The sequence below is a fragment of the Solanum tuberosum genome, unplaced genomic scaffold, assembly GCF_000226075.1.
Source record: "Solanum tuberosum cultivar DM 1-3 516 R44 unplaced genomic scaffold, SolTub_3.0 scf00068, whole genome shotgun sequence".
In the NCBI taxonomy this organism is placed as follows: Eukaryota; Viridiplantae; Streptophyta; class Magnoliopsida; order Solanales; family Solanaceae; genus Solanum; species Solanum tuberosum.
The window spans coordinates 998,008-1,016,714 of NW_006238994.1; the positions used below are offsets into that span (position 1 = coordinate 998,008).

The 18,707-nt window shown below is 35.1% G+C and overlaps 2 protein-coding genes and 1 pseudogene across 2 annotated transcripts; all 3 read right to left on the reverse strand.

Annotated features, from left to right (window-relative positions):
* Window positions 1–387: 387 nt before the first annotated feature.
* On the reverse strand, window positions 388–3,216 carry LOC102602357 (subtilisin-like protease SBT1.7). The gene has a single exon (XM_006345340.2). The coding sequence runs from the start codon at window positions 2,948–2,950 to the stop codon at window positions 668–670; it is 2,283 nt and encodes a 760-aa protein (XP_006345402.1). The 5' UTR covers window positions 2,951–3,216; the 3' UTR covers window positions 388–667.
* A 7,103-nt stretch (window positions 3,217–10,319) lies between these two features.
* On the reverse strand, window positions 10,320–12,965 carry LOC102604707 (subtilisin-like protease SBT1.7; annotated as a pseudogene).
* A 1,114-nt stretch (window positions 12,966–14,079) lies between these two features.
* LOC102604377 (subtilisin-like protease SBT1.6) lies at window positions 14,080–16,647 on the reverse strand. Its single transcript, XM_006345344.2, has one exon. The coding sequence runs from the start codon at window positions 16,562–16,564 to the stop codon at window positions 14,231–14,233; it is 2,334 nt and encodes a 777-aa protein (XP_006345406.1). The 5' UTR covers window positions 16,565–16,647; the 3' UTR covers window positions 14,080–14,230.
* Between the last annotated feature and the right edge of the window lie 2,060 nt (window positions 16,648–18,707).

The following is an 18,707-nucleotide window of genomic DNA, read 5'->3' on the forward strand; positions in this document are numbered from 1 at the left end:
TTTCACTCTTTCTCCATGTTACTGTATAAGATCTATTTTTGCTTCTGGATAATATAAAGAATCAAGTGATTGAGGTTTGCTCTTTTATTTTTTCTACATAATCTTTTTTGTTCTAAATTTCCTGATATTCTGTTCCCCATTTGGGAAAATATGGTGGGGGATACATTTATAATTGTTACACGGGGTAGAGCTAGAATACGGTTAAGTAACTATGTTCTAAATTTTATATTTGTATTAAGAAATTTATTGAATATATACTAAATATTAATTTAGAACTTAATAATATATATGAATAGAAACTCCAACCTATAAACATCAAATTCATGCTCTGAATATTCGACATGATTTTCCCTTCAAATGAGGTGATCTTTAATTTACCCTTCGCATGGGTGATTTTCAATTTTTCCTCTTAGAAATTGAATTTATGTCAAGTGGGGCATAAGTCCTCTAAAGGCACGAAGTATGACTTATGAAATATTATGATACGAAATTAAAGACTAGCACAAAATGGGGCAAAAGTGGGACGGAAGGAGTACTGTTATTTGTTTCTTTAAGATAGTACAGACAATTCATACAACATATACATTTACCATTTTGCTTTCCCTTAGTTCTTGTGTTTTGGTACTTCCAGTTCAAGCATATGATGGTCATAAAGTGGCACGACTTATTACCAGAGATCAATTATGGGAGATATCACTATAGGGCTCCTAACAGTATGATTTCCGTGCTCTTCAACCCAAGTGATCGACCCATAGTTCCAATTGGGACCTATATAACGAATTGTCAAAGTATAACTTTGCTTCTCATTTTTATTCTTATACACCAAAGTTTGTGGTGACACTGAAACTTTTGAGTTCTTGGGAGCTTTTATCTTAGCTTTATAAGTAGCTGCACCTTGACCAACATTTGTGACTGTCCTCCTGAATTTCTGCTCCAACCAGGTGTAGTTTCCCTCATTGCTGTACAATGCAATGAATGAAGGGTAATTGAGATCAGCTGATGGATCTGAGCAGTTGTGATTGGCTGATGATCTTGCAATTGTCTTGAATTGCTCTTCTGTGAAATTCATAGAGCATAAGAGATTTACGTAATCTTGTGGAGTAGCATCATATACTAGGCCGGGGTCAAGGGCTCTGTTGGGATTGACATGCCCTGATCCCATGGCTAGGGGTGTGGCTTCCCTGTTAATGTCAGAGTCTATGATTGGTTTTCCAGTGTTATCCAAAGGATCTGCCGTGGTCATCATAGCAGAGCGAATAGCTGAAGGACTCCACTCAGGATGCGCGGCTTTTAGCATTGCTGCGATTCCAGCAGCATGTGGTGCAGCCATCGATGTGCCTGATTCAAGAATGTAATCAGAGGATAATTCTATGTTCGTCCCAATACTTGTAGCAAATACATTTGGTGGATATGCTGCAAGAATCAGCACCCCTGGTGCCAATATATCTGGCTTTGCAATTCCCAAATAGCTTCTGGAGGGTCCTCGTGCGGAGGATGCAGCAACAACTGGTGCTGGCTTTGCATCTAGATACGTCTCTTGGAATGTGATGCTGGCTGTGGGAGCGACGCTATTTTGTACATAACTGATCACTTGTTTCCCTTCAGTTTTGTTAATCACAACTCCAGGATTGGGAAATGAAGCAGACCTGAACACTCCTGGATCCTCAGAAATAAAGATGGCTGCTTTAAGTCTTGCTCGACTGACAGTGCGCATTTGATCAGAAAAATCCCAGCTGTCATCACATATAATGATGGTGTGTTCGGGATCAGGAACTTGTGATAGCAATTCCTCGGAATTGCAATTAGATAGAGTTTTGTTGTAAATCACTGTTGAATCCATAACAATGACTCTTGCAGGAAACAAGCTCCACCCCCTAATTTTTAAGCCGTTTCCCAGTGTCAAAGTTCCTGCAAATGTCCGGTCAGTGTGGCCTGATGCCACACACAAGATCCATGGAGATCCGTTCTTTAAAGTTCCAGTATCCGGGCCTCGATTTCCAGCTGAAGCTGAAACAAGAACTCCCTTCATCATAGCTCCAAAAGAAGCAATGGATATAGCATCTTCATACATGGGAACAAAACGGGACCCAAATGAAATGGACATCATGTCAACACCATCCGCAACAGCTTGGTCCATAGCTGCAATTAAATCTGAAGTAAAGGTACCTTCTTTGAAACTAAACTTGTAAACAGCTAGCCTAGCTCGTGGTGCAACCCCTCTAGCTGTCCCTGGTGCATATCCAAAATGGGAAACACCTTTGGCAAAGTTCCCAGCAGCTATTGAAGCTACATGTGTACCATGACCATCGGTATCCCTAGCAGAATTCATCGAAATGTTCACTGTGGGATCATTCGCCAAAATACCCTGATTGAAGTAATTAGCCCCAATGAGTTTCTTGTTGCACATTGAAGTGTTAAACTGAGTGCCTGGCTTGCAAATTCCCTTCCACCTTTTCGGGATTTCAGGCATACCATCATCTTGGAAACTTACGGATTCAGGCCAGATGCCAGAGTCAAAAACTCCAATAATCACATCTTGTCCTAATCCAGAAGCTTGCCATAGACCAGATGATGGATTGAGTTTGAGGAAATCAGATGTGTGGGTAGTATGAGGTTCCACGGTTCTATCTTTGTAAGCTGAAATGAAACCTGGTAAATTCTTCAAAGCTGCTACTTCATCTTGGGACAAAACAGCACTGAAGCCATGAAGCACATTGTCATAGGAGTAAACAAGTTTTGGAGCAGAGTGGAATCTGTCTACTGATGAAGGAACAGAAGCTTTGATGGAATCAATAGTGGAAGAATGCCAATGATGGTGATCTGGAAAGACATTAGGCATTAAGGTTTTGTCCATATGGACAATGTAAGTGGATCTTTGTGCTATAGCCAACATATGAGCAGAAAGAAACCATGAAATGAAGAGAAGATGAATACAATAAGGTAACACCATTCTAGATCTTTGTTGTGTTGACTACACACTACACCTGCTTAAGTCACCACAGATTCAAGTGACTTTATAGGATTATGCAGTTAGCATTTGGTTGTTGCAATAATCATATTGTATGTCAAGTGGAGAACAAACTGAGTTAAAAAAGGTAGTAAAGTATAGTAAAATATAGGCGGCTATAGTGGTAGTGAATGAAGCAATTAGTATATCTGGTTCTTCTCACTATTTCTAATATTGCAATTTGCAAACATGACCCCACTTGTAATCTAATGAAGTCAAATATAATCTCTTTTAATTTAACAAAGAGAGAAGTCACTATGATGGGTGTTGCTTCCACTCCATGTTACTTTTAGATTTACTAGTTGTAACAGGTGAGATGATCCTTTTGTCTTCTGGATAAAAATATAATGTGGATCACAAGAGCCAAACTTCCCCAACTTGCTGATGAGTCAGCTACTGACACTAAAAACATTTCTCTACTTTGGAAAATAAATCCAACGAGATTATAAAAGAGAACTTGACAGAACCACTTAGGTAGAGAATGATCAAATTTTCGCCTAATACATAAATGTCCTTTAACTGGACCTCAACTTACATTATTGCTCTCCATTTTTAATGTATATAAGTAAACACTTATACTTGTATAAAGTTGAACAAATATATACACGCATCCTACATGACAATTTGAGTCTTACATGGTATTCTATTATGCCCACGTAGGACTCATATGTCTACGTGTTCAACTTTATACAAATTTAAATGTCGGCATAAATGTGAAATGAAGCAAAGTTAAAGGACACATTTATGTATTATGCCTAAAATCTTTTTTTTAAAAGGCATAATACATAAATGTGTCCTTTAACTTGACTTCATTTCACATTTGTGCCATTCAACTTTGAATCTGCACGTACAAGTCTACACTTTAATTTGTATAAAATTGAACAAGTAAACACATGAGTCTTGTGTGACATAATACACGTAGGACACAAATTGCCATGTAGGATGCCATACAAGATGTGTGTGTTTATTAATTTGTTCAACTTTATATAAATTTAAGTGTCTACTTGTGCACACTCAAAATTGGAGGGCATAAATATGTAATTTAAGACCAAATTAAAAGATATATTTATGGTTATGCTTTTCTTAAACTATGCAAGCAAAAGTGATGTCCACTATACTATTTTGGGATGTCCAACAATACTTGTCCACTTTATGAAATCAATGGATAATTTTGCACTTAGTTCCTAATTTACCCTTATCATTAATTATAATCATTTTCCTATTACATTTTTCAAGACATTGTATTTATTATATTCAAGGGTGATGTAGTAAAATTACCCTTCTATTGATAGTTTATTAAGAAGTGTGCAAAGTCAATATTGGACAACTATTGTTGGACAGAGGAAATATTAGTTGAGTGATCATCTACTCTGTTCGTCCCAAAATAAGTGTCACTTTAGATTTTCAAGACAATTACTCGAGTATGTTTTTTTTTAACAATACTCTTACATTCCATCTTCTTAATAATGTTCAATTTTCAAGAGACATTTATTAAATATGGATATACTCCTTCTGTCCAACAATAGTTGTCCACTATTGACTTGACACAAGAATTAAAAAGTAATAAATGATAGGAGTAACCCATATTAAATATGGGAAGTGCTAAATGGCCAGAAAATTTTGTCCAGAAAATCAAAAAAACTATAATATTTTTTTTATTTTAAAATAAACTGATCTTTTGTCCATTTTTTAGTTAAAAGGTATTAAAGTTAAAAGGGTAAAAATGTTTAAAAGGGTAAAATAACATAGATAAAATATCATTTTGGCCAAATTTTCTGGCCAAAAAGATTTTTCCATTAAATATAGGTCATCTAAACATAGAAAAATGAATAATATTTAATAGTAAGGGTAAAATAAACATAAAATGGTGGAGTACATTATTCATTGATTTTATAAACTGAACAAATATTGTTGGATATCTTAAAATAGTATAGTGGACAAGTAAATATGAACTAAAAGAGTAATAAACTATACATGATATTTATTAATTTCTTACTGAATCTAATTTTTATTAAGGTGATATTCATTTTCGGACGAATAATTGTTACTATGGTTGTATTCATTTTCGGATGAATGGAGTAGTAGTTTGATCAATAGAGGAAAATATATAAATTAAAAAGGCACTCTCCAACCCTTGTTCCAACAACAAATCAATAATGAAAAACAAAAAGAACAATTGTGTAAAACTGTAAATTATACTAGTCGAGAGTAATTAATTATAAATTCATTAAACCCAAAAATAAACTTGAAAAGTAAATAAAATCTAGCTAAAAGTAACTTCTACCGCCCTCTACGAACAATGTAATATAAGAAACAAATATAAAAAATTAAAAGATTGTTCAAGTATTAAAAAAAATAACGAACTCCAATTTATTTGAGACTAAAGAGCGAATTGTTGTAGTCGAATTGTGCATGCATCTTCTTTCATTAGGCTTGGGAGTTGTTATCGAACTCATTTTTATTATTTGCTTCACAAATTTTGATTTTGCGTTTCTTGATGATACACTTGACGACAAAAAAAACCACAAAAACCAAGACAAAAGCAACACTTAGACCTTTAAGAAATGGAATGAGGAGACCATGCCATTTATTAGCACCCCAATCTTTCTGATTTTCACCTTCGTAAGTAATATTAGTACTATTATTTCCAGGATTCGACATATTGAATTAATTTGTACTAAGGGAAGAATATTGTAAGAAGAGAAAAATTATGTTGGGAAGATGGGTGCGCCGCATATGAGAGGGTTGAAGGTAAGTAGACCTTTATTTATACGTGTCATCTGTCTCTTATTCGAAGAAAAAATAAATAAAGGTAAGGGGAGTAGGGAGGATTTATTTAGTAAATTTACTTATTAATGAAACATTCTCCTTTTTTTGGTTATAAAAGAAAAAAAAAACGTAACTTTCCTTATTCATATGTTTGCCTTAAAATTTATTGAAAATTTTAGGTTGAGAGAGCAAAAGGAAAGAGAGGAAAGGGAAATAAAAAGGAACCATATATAAAGTAGAAAGAAAAAACAATAATGCTACTAATTTGTAAATAGTGTAATTTTTTGGTAAGGTCAAATATTAGGGTACCAAATTCTTGGGCTAATTAACATAGCTATAGTTAAAAATATTTATAATTTGCACCTAAAATTATCTATTTCAATGTGTATTTGCTTTCTAAGAAATACGCTAGTTGGCAAATTTGTCAACTAGCATATTTCTTAGAAATTGTATCTATCAGTTTCTTCGGTTTTTCTTTTCTCTCTCCAAATTAGTATAACCCCAAATTCAACAATGTCGTGCTTTCTCTCTCTTGCTTCGACAAAGCTTCGTCATGAATGACTCATGGGAAACTATGAGAGAAAGCTTTGGAGCTTAAGTATATTTGCCCAAATTATTCTTTTTGTATCAATGTCTTTTAGTGTATCTGCAACTAGTTATAAAATTGTATCAATGTACTCAAGTGTATTAATTTCTTGTTAAACATTGTATCTTGCATTTGAATATATATGTTCATTGTCGTACATTTGTATCAAATCATATGTTCATATTTGTATCAAAATTCCGTTGATTATGGAAGATAGCGATATCAGTTGAATGTGATTATGCAAATTTTCTTTTAAAAAAAAAAAGAACTTGTAACGCAATTCACATATGTTATTAAGGGTTGTATTTGTATTCAGAGCCAATTTTTGCGAATAAATACATTTGATAGCAAGTTATAATATAGCTATAAATTGTAATTAACAAAAGAATAGTTAAGAAGGCCTATAGTTAGTTATTTTTGAAATTTTTCTCAAACAAAAAATGTAGGCAAATTGCTATCAAGCAATGTTGAAATGACTCATTAACACACAGACTTGAGAGAAGAGTCTTTCATCAGATTTACTTTTTCTTCTTCTTTTCAATTTTTTTTACGTTTGTTTTTAGACGTTCAACCAAGTTTTTCCTTTATTGATAGCTTAACATCTCTTTCTATGAAATTTTTTTTTGCACTAAATTGATATTTTTGATACCTAAGTTAGTGGTTTGATGGGAGGAAAATTGTTTAAAAATAATTAAGCAAATAAAATTATTTTCTTATTTCTAATTATTTATGATGATCACACACTTAAATATAACAATAAATGTGCACAACATGCACGTGAGGTTTTTGTTAAAGAAAAATTAAATCCATCACCAATAAAAAATTTTAAAAAAAACAGAGAGAACATCCACATGTTTGACTCATAAAAAAAATCAATTCAACCCATATATGTAAGAACTTAAATTTTTAATTAAGATGATCATACACTATCAATTTTAAAAAGCATAAATAAATGAGTTAACTTGAAGTAGAAAAATAAAACACCACTACCAATAATTTCTCTCACTCTTTTGACAAGAATTTGTCAATAACTACATACCAAAGCTATATATCGGCGTCGAGATACTAGTAATGTAATAAAAGAAACAAAAACATTGTCAAACTATTTTTTTTCTTCCCCCTTCTACACTTTAGACGTAGCCTCATCATCACTATCCTCTTTTGATTCATCATCACTATGATTTGCCTCATTAATTTTGGAGGAATTTCTTCTTCTAAATCTGCAGATGATTTTACAAAGCAGGCATAACACAACGACCCCTACAACACCCCAAAGGGCTTTGTTTGGAATTTGCCAACCATCATCATTGTTCAATTTTGTGTTATTTCCTGCAGGACTTATAGCACTTGTTTGAAAAGACATATTCGAAATTCAACTAGAAAAAAAAGACAAAATTTATTTTGTGTGAAGATGGTAGGGGTCTATTAATATTTTATAACCCAAAGTTTTCCGTATTCATAAAAAAACAACATATATACATGACTAGTTGTGATTCGAGGAAAAAAAATATAGAGAGAAAAGAGTAACTTTCCTTATTCATATGCATGCCTTGAGATTTATACATGGAAATTAGGTGCAAGGTGCCTTTAAAAGTGGAAAAGATGAACTATATAAAATTTTTTTTGGTTAAACGTTACTTTTCTATTTTTATTGGAGTGGTCAATGTTATGGTGCCGAGGTAAAAGAGGGAATCGGGTAATTTCAATTGAAATTGAGTAATTTTGGTTGATTTGGGGGAAATCATTCAATTGAGGGGTATATTTGTTATGTTTGGGGAAGACGGGTATATTTAGAGTCCTGTAGTATAATGAAGGACAAACTTAACTAATAAATTTAAATAATAGAAGGGTAATTTTTACCTTTTCCCTTACAATAACTATGTTAAGCTTGTGGAATTCAGTCACTCAATTGGTTGGCTACCTAAACTTACACCTTATTGGTGAGATTCGATTCTCTACATTGTAATCTCCTCCCGTTTTCCCTTCCCTACCCCGAATATTTTATTTAAAAAAAAAAAACTATGTTAAGCTTAATCTTGAAACACAGACTGGGAACATGAAAATGGTGACGACATTTTTGGGATTTCACTGATCTCAAACATAATAGAGACATAGGGGAAAAATCCATCGGGATTATACTTACCGGTGTATGTGTGTGAAACTGTGAATGATACAATCAATATAAAATGTCAAACACAATAGAGACATACCGGGAAAAATCCATTAGAATAAAATAACTTGTTGAAGTGCGCGAATGATACAATCAATATGAAATGTCACTTGTAGAATCTGTTTTATATTTCTATTTAAAACAATTGTTTTTCTAAAAAAATATTTTTCAAAAGTTTTACTAGAACATGAGAAAATTGAAAAACATTTCAAAACACTCTTAATTAGTCTCATAGAACTATAGGACATTAGATAGCATAACATATTCAATTAGAGCACCAATAACACAGGGTAAAATATTATATTACTAATAGAGAAATACAAAATATATGTAAAAAAGAAAATCATAGGTGCATCGTCGTGCATTTGTTTGCTTAGTACATCATTGTCCTTGCACTGCAATGTAAAAATAAGGAAAACTAACAATAATTCCACTTTGCTTTCACATCATTCAGTTTTTTTAATCTAGCAATGCGAATATACTCTACTATATATACATGAAAAATAAATTACTCTATGTGAGTAGTAATACTATTCAACAGATTCGGAGGCACACGAAAGATAAATCCAAATGACGACCATTGCAAGAGGAAAAACAAGGAGGACGAAGAGAGAAGGTGGCTGAATCGAACCGATAAACAATGGTAGAAATAAAAGACAAATCACCACGACTAACATCATCAACATTGAACCAACTCCCCATTGACATTGCTCCATTTCTTGTGCCATTTTTTTTTCTTTTAATTCTTTTGTTACTTTCAGAAAATGTAAGATATATGAAGAATACTAGTATAATACTTATATGAGTAATAGTCCCTTTATATATGTAGTTTTCGATAGTCATGTTGTTTCACCAAAGGACGTGACGATTAGTTTTAAATTATTACATGCGGCTTAATTTTTCATTTTCACACTTTGTTTTGAATAAAGTGAAAAAAGGAAAATTTTGTAAAACAAATGTAGGAGAAATATTAACCTTTTTCTTAAACAAGAGGGAAATTATAAATCATATATAATTAATGCTTTATTATGTATACATATGGATAATTAATAAGGGCAATCATCTGATAAGGATAATGATTAAACAAAATACCATATATTAATAACTAACCTCTATTAAATAATATTTTAACTTTTTAATTTAGTAGTACTAGTGCCAAAGTGTATATAAATGAAATTCTGTTTATGTTTTACTCTTAAATATAGTTGATGTGATTATTAGCTTACCAATAGTTAAGTAACATTTCACATTTAAATGAATTTTTGGCACTTTTTTCATTGTTCAAAGTTTAAGATGGATATTTGATTATTTTTTTCCATATTTACCCTTTCCTTTAATGAATTTTAATATTTTCTAGGGGATAAATTGCAGTACTTACAAAATTATGTTTATGATTTCACAAAAGATAATAGTGGAAATTATGATTTGAATTCTATCATTGAATGTTTTTCTTAATAAGTATACATCACCTCACAAATTCAGTTAATATGGAATAGATATATTCAAATAATTATTCAATCTTGGGTGTTTTAGGCGCGAAGTTGTTCCTATTTATTTCTAGCACAACAACTTTACATTTAGCATATATTAGTACTATATAATTGGGAAAGGGGTCTGAAAAATACTCTAACTTTGGCTGAAATTATTGTTATGATACCAAACTTTATGGAAGATCTTTTACCTCTGCACTATTTAATAATGTATTTTAAAGGTATATATGTGCCCACATGGACACGTTACTATTTATAATGATGCAATATTTATAATGTCCACGTGGGCACATATATACCTTTAAAATATAGTATTAAATAGTGCAGGGGTAAAATGTCTTTTACAAAGTTCGGTATTGTTACAACAATTTCTGTCAAAGTTCGGATATATTTCAGATTTTTTTCCTTATATAATGTGTTTCTTATTTCCCCCTTAGTCTTCGCTACCCCAGACCTCAATAATGGTAGATGTCACTATAGGACTCCGAACAGTGTGGTTGCCATTTTGTTCAATCCAAGTGATCGACCCAAAGTTTCTACTCTGATCACTATCACCTATATATCGAATTGTCAAATTATAACTTTGCTTATCATTTTTCTCCTTGAACACTAGAGTTCGTGGAGACACTGAAACTGTGGAATTCTTCGGAGTTTCTATCTTCACTTTATAAGTTGCTCCACCTTTACCAACATTTGTAAGGGTCCTCCTGAATTTCTGCTCCAACCAGGTGAAGTTCCCCTCCAGGCTGAACGGGTACAAGGCGATGAATGATGGGTAGTTGAGATCAGCTGATGGATTTGAGCAGTTGTCGTAATTGGCTGATGATCTTGCAAATGTTTTGAATTGCTCTTCTGTGAAATTCAAAGAGCATATAAGATTTATGTAATCTTGTGGAGTAGCCTCATATACTAGGCCGGGATCAAGAGCTCTGTTCGGGTCAACGTGACCTGCTCCCATGTCTAGTGGCGTCGCAATCATGTTATCATCCTCTCTAATAGGCTTTTGAGTACTATCCAAATGGTTTGCTGTGGTCATCATGGCGGAGCGAATAGCTGAAGGACTCCATTCAGGATGTGCACCTTTTAGCATTGCTGCAATTCCAGCTGCATGAGGAGCAGCCATGGATGTGCCTGATTTAAGTTCATAATCAGAGGATAATTTTATGTTCTGAATACTTTCTGAAAAGATATTAGGTGGAAATGCTGCAAGAATCAGTACCCCTGGTGCCATGATATCTGGCTTTGCGATTCCCAAGTAGCTGCTGGAGGGCCCTCGTGCTGAGAATCGAGCAAGAACTGGGGCTGGCCTTTCTCCATCCATGTACGTTTCTTGAAACATTATGGTGGCCGTGGGAGCAGCACTGCTCTTAACATAATTGATGATTTGTTTCCCTTCCTTTTTGCTAACCACAACTCCCGGGTAGGAAAAAGAAGAAGATTGTAAACACTGCTGGATCCTCAGAAATAAAAATGCCTGCTTTAAGTCTTGCTCGATTGATGTTAAAAATTTGGCTAGGGAAACCAAAACCATCTTCATCTGCATTATAATCACAGATGACAATGGTGCGTTCAGGATCAGGAACTTGTGATAACAGTTCTTCTGATTTGCAATCGGCTAGAGTCTTGTTGTAAATCACCAGTGAATCCCTGACAAAGGCTCTTGCAGGAAACAAGCTCCACCCCCTAATTTTTAACCCATTGCCCAAAGTCAAAGTTCCTGAAAATCTCCTGTCAGTGTGGCCTGCTGCCACACACAAGATCCATGGAGATCCATTGTTTAAACTTCCAATCCCTGGACCTCGATTTCCAGCTGATGCTGAAACCAGAACTCCCTTCATCATAGCTCCAAAAGAAGCAATAGATATAGCATCTTCATACAAGGGAATGAAACGGTACCCATAAGAAATGGATATCATGTCAACACCATCTGCAACAGCTTGGTCCATAGCAGCAATTAAATCTGATGTAAAAGTTCCTTCGCTAAAGCTAAACTTGTACACAGCTATCCTAGCTCGTGGAGCAACCCCTTTTGCTGTCCCTGGTGCATATCCAAAATGGGAAGAACCTTTCGCAAAGTTCCCAGGAGCAATGGAAGCGCAATGTGAACCGTGACCACTAGTATCCCTGGCAGAATTCATGGAAATGTTCACAGTGGGATCATCAGCCAAAATTCCCTTATTGAAGTAATTAACCCCAATGAGTTTTCTATTGCACATCGAAGTATTAAACTGAGTGCCGGGTCTGCAAATTCCCTTCCACCTTTTGGGGATTTCAGGCATACCATCATCTTGGAAACTCGCGGACTCAGGCCAGATTCCACCATCAAGAACTCCAACAATCACATCTTGGCCTAAACTAGAAGCTGGCCATAGGCCAGATGAAGGATTGAGCTTGAGGAAATCAGATGTGTGGGTAGTATGAGGTTCCACAGTTCTGTCTTTGTATGCTGAAATGAAACCTGGTGACTTCTTCAAAGCTGCCAGTTCATCTTTGGACAAAACAGCACTGAAGCCATGAAACACATTGTCATAAGAGTAAACAAGTTTTGGAGCAGAGTGGAATCTGTCTAGTGATGAAGGAACAGAAGCTTTGATGGAATCAATAGTAGAAGAATGCCAATGATGGTGATCAGTAAAGACATTAGGCATTAAAGATTTGTCCAAATGGACAATATAAGTGGATCTTTGTGCTATAGCTATGAAACAGAACATATGAGTAGAAAGAAAGAGAAGATGAAGAGAATAAGGAAACCCCATTCTAGATTCCATAGCACTACACAATACACTTCCTAAAAATCACTAAATTTTCAATCTATCTTATAAAATTATGCATAGAAAGCATGAGGGTCCCTTGAGTAATCAGTAGAGTTAGGTGGAGATTAAAATAAGTTAAAGAGGTATTATTGTAGTAGTAAAGGTAGGCGGCTTGTATAAAAGTAAACTATACCAATTCTGTCAGCTTATGTTCCTTTTGCTTCTAAATAATATATATATTAGTATCTGTTAATGATTTTAATAAGCATTGTTGACTTGTTGAATCAGTCAAATGAGAATTGAAAGATTAGAAAAGGCAAATGACCATTCAGCACAATTATCATTTTGGTCTGTATTAGAAGATAAAATCTTATATTTTTGAGTCCACAAACTTTGGATCCAATTTTATGTGAGGTAAAAAATAATCTCATATGATCAGTATCGGTGGTTTGAATCACAAAAATGATTTGAACTTTGTCATAAGTTATCTCTTCTTTTTTTTCCGTTTCTAAGAACTTTTATCTTTTGCTTTCTTGGTGACTCGAATATGATAATGCCATATTACTTCTCCAATAATTGTGGGCTTTAATCAAAGGTTCCATTGAATATTATGTGATAAGGCCATAGACCTTTCCTCGTGGTCCCAAATTTCATCAATCACTCAAAATCAATGATGTAATGGGACGTATATAAGAAAGGAAGAAATATTTTTATCTTTAAAGAAAGAGAGAATTCAAAGTACTAGAATTAGTTAGAGAGGAAAACTAAAGAAGCAATATTCCTAGCTTAGTATCAACTATCACCAGAGACACCATTGACCTTCGTCATTTTGCAAATGTTATCGAGTTATTGATTTACGAGGTTGATATTATGACTATGATCCTTTTGTGTTCGTCTCACACCTATATTTCTATGATAATGATAATTGATAATCACATAAACGCTTTAATTTATAATTTCCATTATTAAACTAAGTAGGGCGTACTTAGTTATATCTCTATCTTAGATGCAAATCCTCTCCCCGATGTCCAAGGTTAAGATCCTACTCTACTTAATCCTCGTTCTATCTCAATTTCCCTCTCTTCCGAGTTCAATACAAGAATATAGATGTATTATACTAGTCTCGAATGAGTGAAATAGTAAATTCAAGATCAAATAAACAATGCATATGATAAATGCAGTTCAACTCAAGACGTAACATCATGGATCATAATATATAGAATTAGCATGGTATTATTAACTCAACATCATGTTTATTACAACGAAACTTCAACTACGGTAAACTAGTATTCTCTGCACACATATTCATTAGCTTGCCCTCATTTGTTCAACTTTTCTGAAGCAAAAATTTTTAACTTGTACATTCACATAGAAAGAAATATACAAGTTTTTTTTATTTTTGTACTACATTTCCCTTTATACCTCTAAAACTCAAGAATCTGATGGCCCTAGTCATCACTCACTACCCCAGACCTCAACAATGGGAGATGTCACAACAGGACTCCTAACAGAGTGGTTACCCTTCTCTTCAACCCAAGTGATCGACCCAAAGTTCGTACTCTGATCACTATCACCTATATATTGAATTGTCAAACTATAACTTTGCTTATCATTTTTCCCCTTGAACACCAGAGTTCGTGGAGACACTGAAATTGTGGAATTCTTAGGAGTTTCAATCTTCACATTATAAGTTGCTCCACCTTTACCAACATTTGTCAGGGTCCTCCTGAATTTCTGCTCCAACCAGGTGTAGTTGCGCTCGATGCTGAATGGGTACAAGGCAATGAATGATGGGTAATTGAGATCAGCTGATGGATTTGAGCAGTTGTTGTAATTGGCTGATGATCTTGCAAATGTTTTGAACTGCTCTTCTGTGAAATTCAAAGAGCATATAAGATTTATGTAATCTTGTGGAGTGGCATCATATATGAGGCCGGGGTCAAGAGCTTTGTTCGGGTCAACATGTCCTGCTCCCATTTCTAGGGGTGTGGCTACCCTATTATTATCCCTTCTAATAGGCTTATGAGTATTATCCAAATGGTTTGCTGTGGTCATCATGGCCGAGCGAATAGCTGAAGGACTCCATTCGGGATGCACACTTTTTAGCATCCCTGCAATTCCAGCAGCATGAGGTGCAGCCATGGATGTGCCTGATTTAAGCTCGTAATCAGTGGTTAATTGTATGTTCTGAATACTGTCTGATATGAGATTAGGTGGAAATGCTGCAAGAATCAGTACCCCTGGCGCCATAATATCTGGCTTTGCAATTCCCAAATAGCTTTTGGAGGGCCCTCGTGCTGAGTTTCCTGCAACAACTGGGGCTGGGCTTCCATCCACATACGTTTCTTGGAACGTGATTGTAGCCGTTGGAGAAACACTGTTTTTAACGTAATTGATGATTTGTTTCCCTTCCTTTTTGTCAACCACAACTCCCGGGTAGGGAAATGAAGAAGACCTGAAAACTCCTGGATCCTCAGAAATAAAAATGCCTGCTTTAAGCCTTGCTCCGATGACGTGAGAAATTTGACTAGAGAAACCCCAACCCGCTTCATCTGCATTGTAATCACAGATGATGATGGTGCGTTCGGGATCAGGAACTTGTGATAACAATTCATCTGAATCGCAAGCGGCTAGAGTCTTGTTGTAAATCACTGGAGAATCCCTGACAAAGGCTCTTGCAGGAAATAAGCTCCACCCCTTAATTTTTAACCCATTGCCTAAAGTCAAAGTTCCTGCAAATCTCCTGTCAGTGTGGCCTGATGCGACACACAAGATCCATGGAGATCCATTTTCTACAGATGAACCGCTACCTTCATTTCCAGCTGAAGCTGAGACCAATACTCCCTTCATCATAGCACCGAAAGAAGCAATTGATATAGCATCTTCATACAAGGGAATGAAACGGTACCCAAAAGAAATGGATATCATGTCAACGCCATCCGCAACAGCTTGGTCCATAGCAGCAATTAAATCTGATGATAGTGTTCCTTCATCAAAGCTAAACTTGTACACCGCTATCCTAGCTCGTGGAGCAACCCCTCTTGCTGTCCCTGGTGCATATCCAAAATGGGAAGCACCTTTCGCAAAGTTCCCAGCAGCAATGGAAGCGCAATGTGTGCCGTGACCATCAATATCCCTGGCAGAATTCATGGAGATTTTCACAGTAGGATTATTCGCCAAAATTCCCTTATTGAAGTAATTAGCCCCAATGAGTTTTCTGTTGCACATTGAAGTATTAAACTGAGTGCCTGGCTTGCAAATACCTTTCCACCTTTTGGGTATTTCAGGCATACCATCATCTCTGAAACTCGCGGATTCTGGCCAGATTCCACCGTCAAGAACACCAATGATCACATCTTGTCCTAAACCAGAAGCTTGCCATAACCCCGATGAAGGAGTGAGCTTGAGGAAATCAGATGTGTGGGTAGTATGAGGTTCCACAGTTCTGTCTTTGTATGCTGAAATAAAACCTGGTGACTTCCTCAAAGCTGCCAGTTCATCTTTGGACAAAACAGCACTGAAGCCATGAAACACATTGTCATAGGAATAAACAAGTTTTGGAGCAGAGTGGAATCTGTCTACTGATGAAGGAACAACAGCTTTGATGGAATCAAGAGTGGAAGAATGCCAATGATGGTGATGAGCAAAGACATTAGGCATAAAGGACTTGTCAAGATGGACAATGTAAGTGGATCTTTGTGCTAAAGCTAAAAAGAGATGAGCCAAAAAAGCCCATGGAAGCAAGAGTAGATGTAAAGAATAAGGAAACCAAATATTTCTTGATCCCATGTTCACTCACTACACTACACTTGTTAAGACACCAAATATTCATTTGACTTTATAGGATTAAACATAGAAGCATATGAGGTCCCTTTAGCAATCAATTCTGTTAGGTGGATACTGAAATGAGCTAAGAGGTATTAATGCAGTAAATATAGGCGGCTTGTGTAAACCAATCAAAAACTTGAGAGGACCTTAGATGTCAATCTTGACTCTTGTTATCCATTTAATTCGATGTTATTTCTTTATACTGTAATATGATTTTTTTATGAATTTCTTAAGGCAATAATCTTTCACCCTTTCTTCTTGATCATATACCCCTTTGTGGAACTAGTAGTAAACATTGGTGAAAAATTAAACAAGTAGATATGTGTCATTCTTTTAAAAATAAAATCGAACAAATAGACAGGTATTTTATTTTCCTTTTCAACTAGGGGATAAACCGCCATAGAGTCCTTTTCATTTTTTTGTGGTCCTAGGCTTAATGAATGACTCAACATCAATAATGTAGTGGGACGTAACAGTGGGATGCGGCAAATCACTCAGCTTCTAATAAATGTTTTGATATAAACGTAAATAAGAACAGCCGCCTCAGTCTATCTTGGCAGAGTGTGGATAATTTTTATCACCATTTTATCCACAATCACATCATTACTAATCATCTTTGTCATAATCATCATTATCACTATGGTTAATTATATATAATTACGTCGCTAACCACCAACCGCCATCACTAACCACTTCTACCGCTACAGGCCATCACTACCGCAAGTCACCTCCACCTCCACCAAATTGTCCACCATAGGACCTTTCTTCTACCACTATTAATCACATTACCATCACTGTGGTCAATCTCTACTATCAACTATTTTCATCATCACAATTAGTACGGTTGCTAACTGACAACAACATATCGTCAACTCAGTGGCGGACCTATATTGTGAAGCACCCACCACCTTTTGTAACAACATTATTATTTATGTACAAAATTTAGTAATTCATTGAAATATATTAATTGAGCACCCCTTATATGTAGCAATTTTCGAGCTAAAAATAGTTGAGAACCCATGATATAAAATTTCTGGATCCGCCAGTGCGTCAACTACCACACATTCTCCAGTTACCATCACGTTAGTCACTACAACATCAGTCACCTTCTCCATCACAACTATCACCACTATTGTTACTAACCACTAACATAAATCATTACTATTTACGTCTTAACTATTTAGTATCCAGATCTTAATGCAATATCTTAATATTCAGATGTGTATTTAGATTCAAACCTCTAAATCTTAATGCACATCTTAATATTCAGACGTGTGATTTGAATTCAAACATTTTAAGCTTAACGAAAACAAATAAGACCTAAATATTTTTGTATTTTCTTCTAAAAGACAGCAATCAATTGTAAGTTGTAACAGAGCAGAGACAAAAAAGGGAAACCCTCCCCAAAATCCCAAACAGCATGCTGACAAGTTCTTTGCAGCGACTTCTCCTCACAAATGGGTAAAATCTTCTCACTTTTCTTTCTTAAACGTTCTTCACTATTCTTTCTTAACATGTTTTTTTTGTGTATCAACATTGTCGATTTGGATTGATCATACTTTAGGGATAAAAGAAATAGGCAATGCCTTTTTGATTGGACAAAAACTTTTAATTCAGTATTTATGCATATATAATATCCCTCTTAATTCAAGAATCTGGTCATCACTAGCTACCCCAGACCTCAACAGTGGTAGATGTAACTATAAGACTCCTAACTGCGTGGTTGCCATTTTCTTCAACCCAAATGACTGACCACCTGGCTTGCCACATCATTACAAATTTGGGTTGTTAACTCTTGAAGGTATTTGTGATCTCTTGGGATACCGATGAAGCAGTTTTGATCCCAAAATGTTACGGAGGGTATAACTTATAAGTGATTTATTTCGCATAGTTCAGGGGTAATTTTGACCCTTTTCCATTTTTTTTTAGTTTCTTGTACTGATTAACATAACATGGCTTTGCTTCCAACTCTATAAGTGAGTATATTTGAACTTTTCACCAGTCAAATCAATAACAGGGCTGAGTTTTGATGTGTTGAACAAGAAAAAAGACAATCCTAATAAAATTTCAGGTGCAAGTAACGTATGGATAATTAATGTTTTAG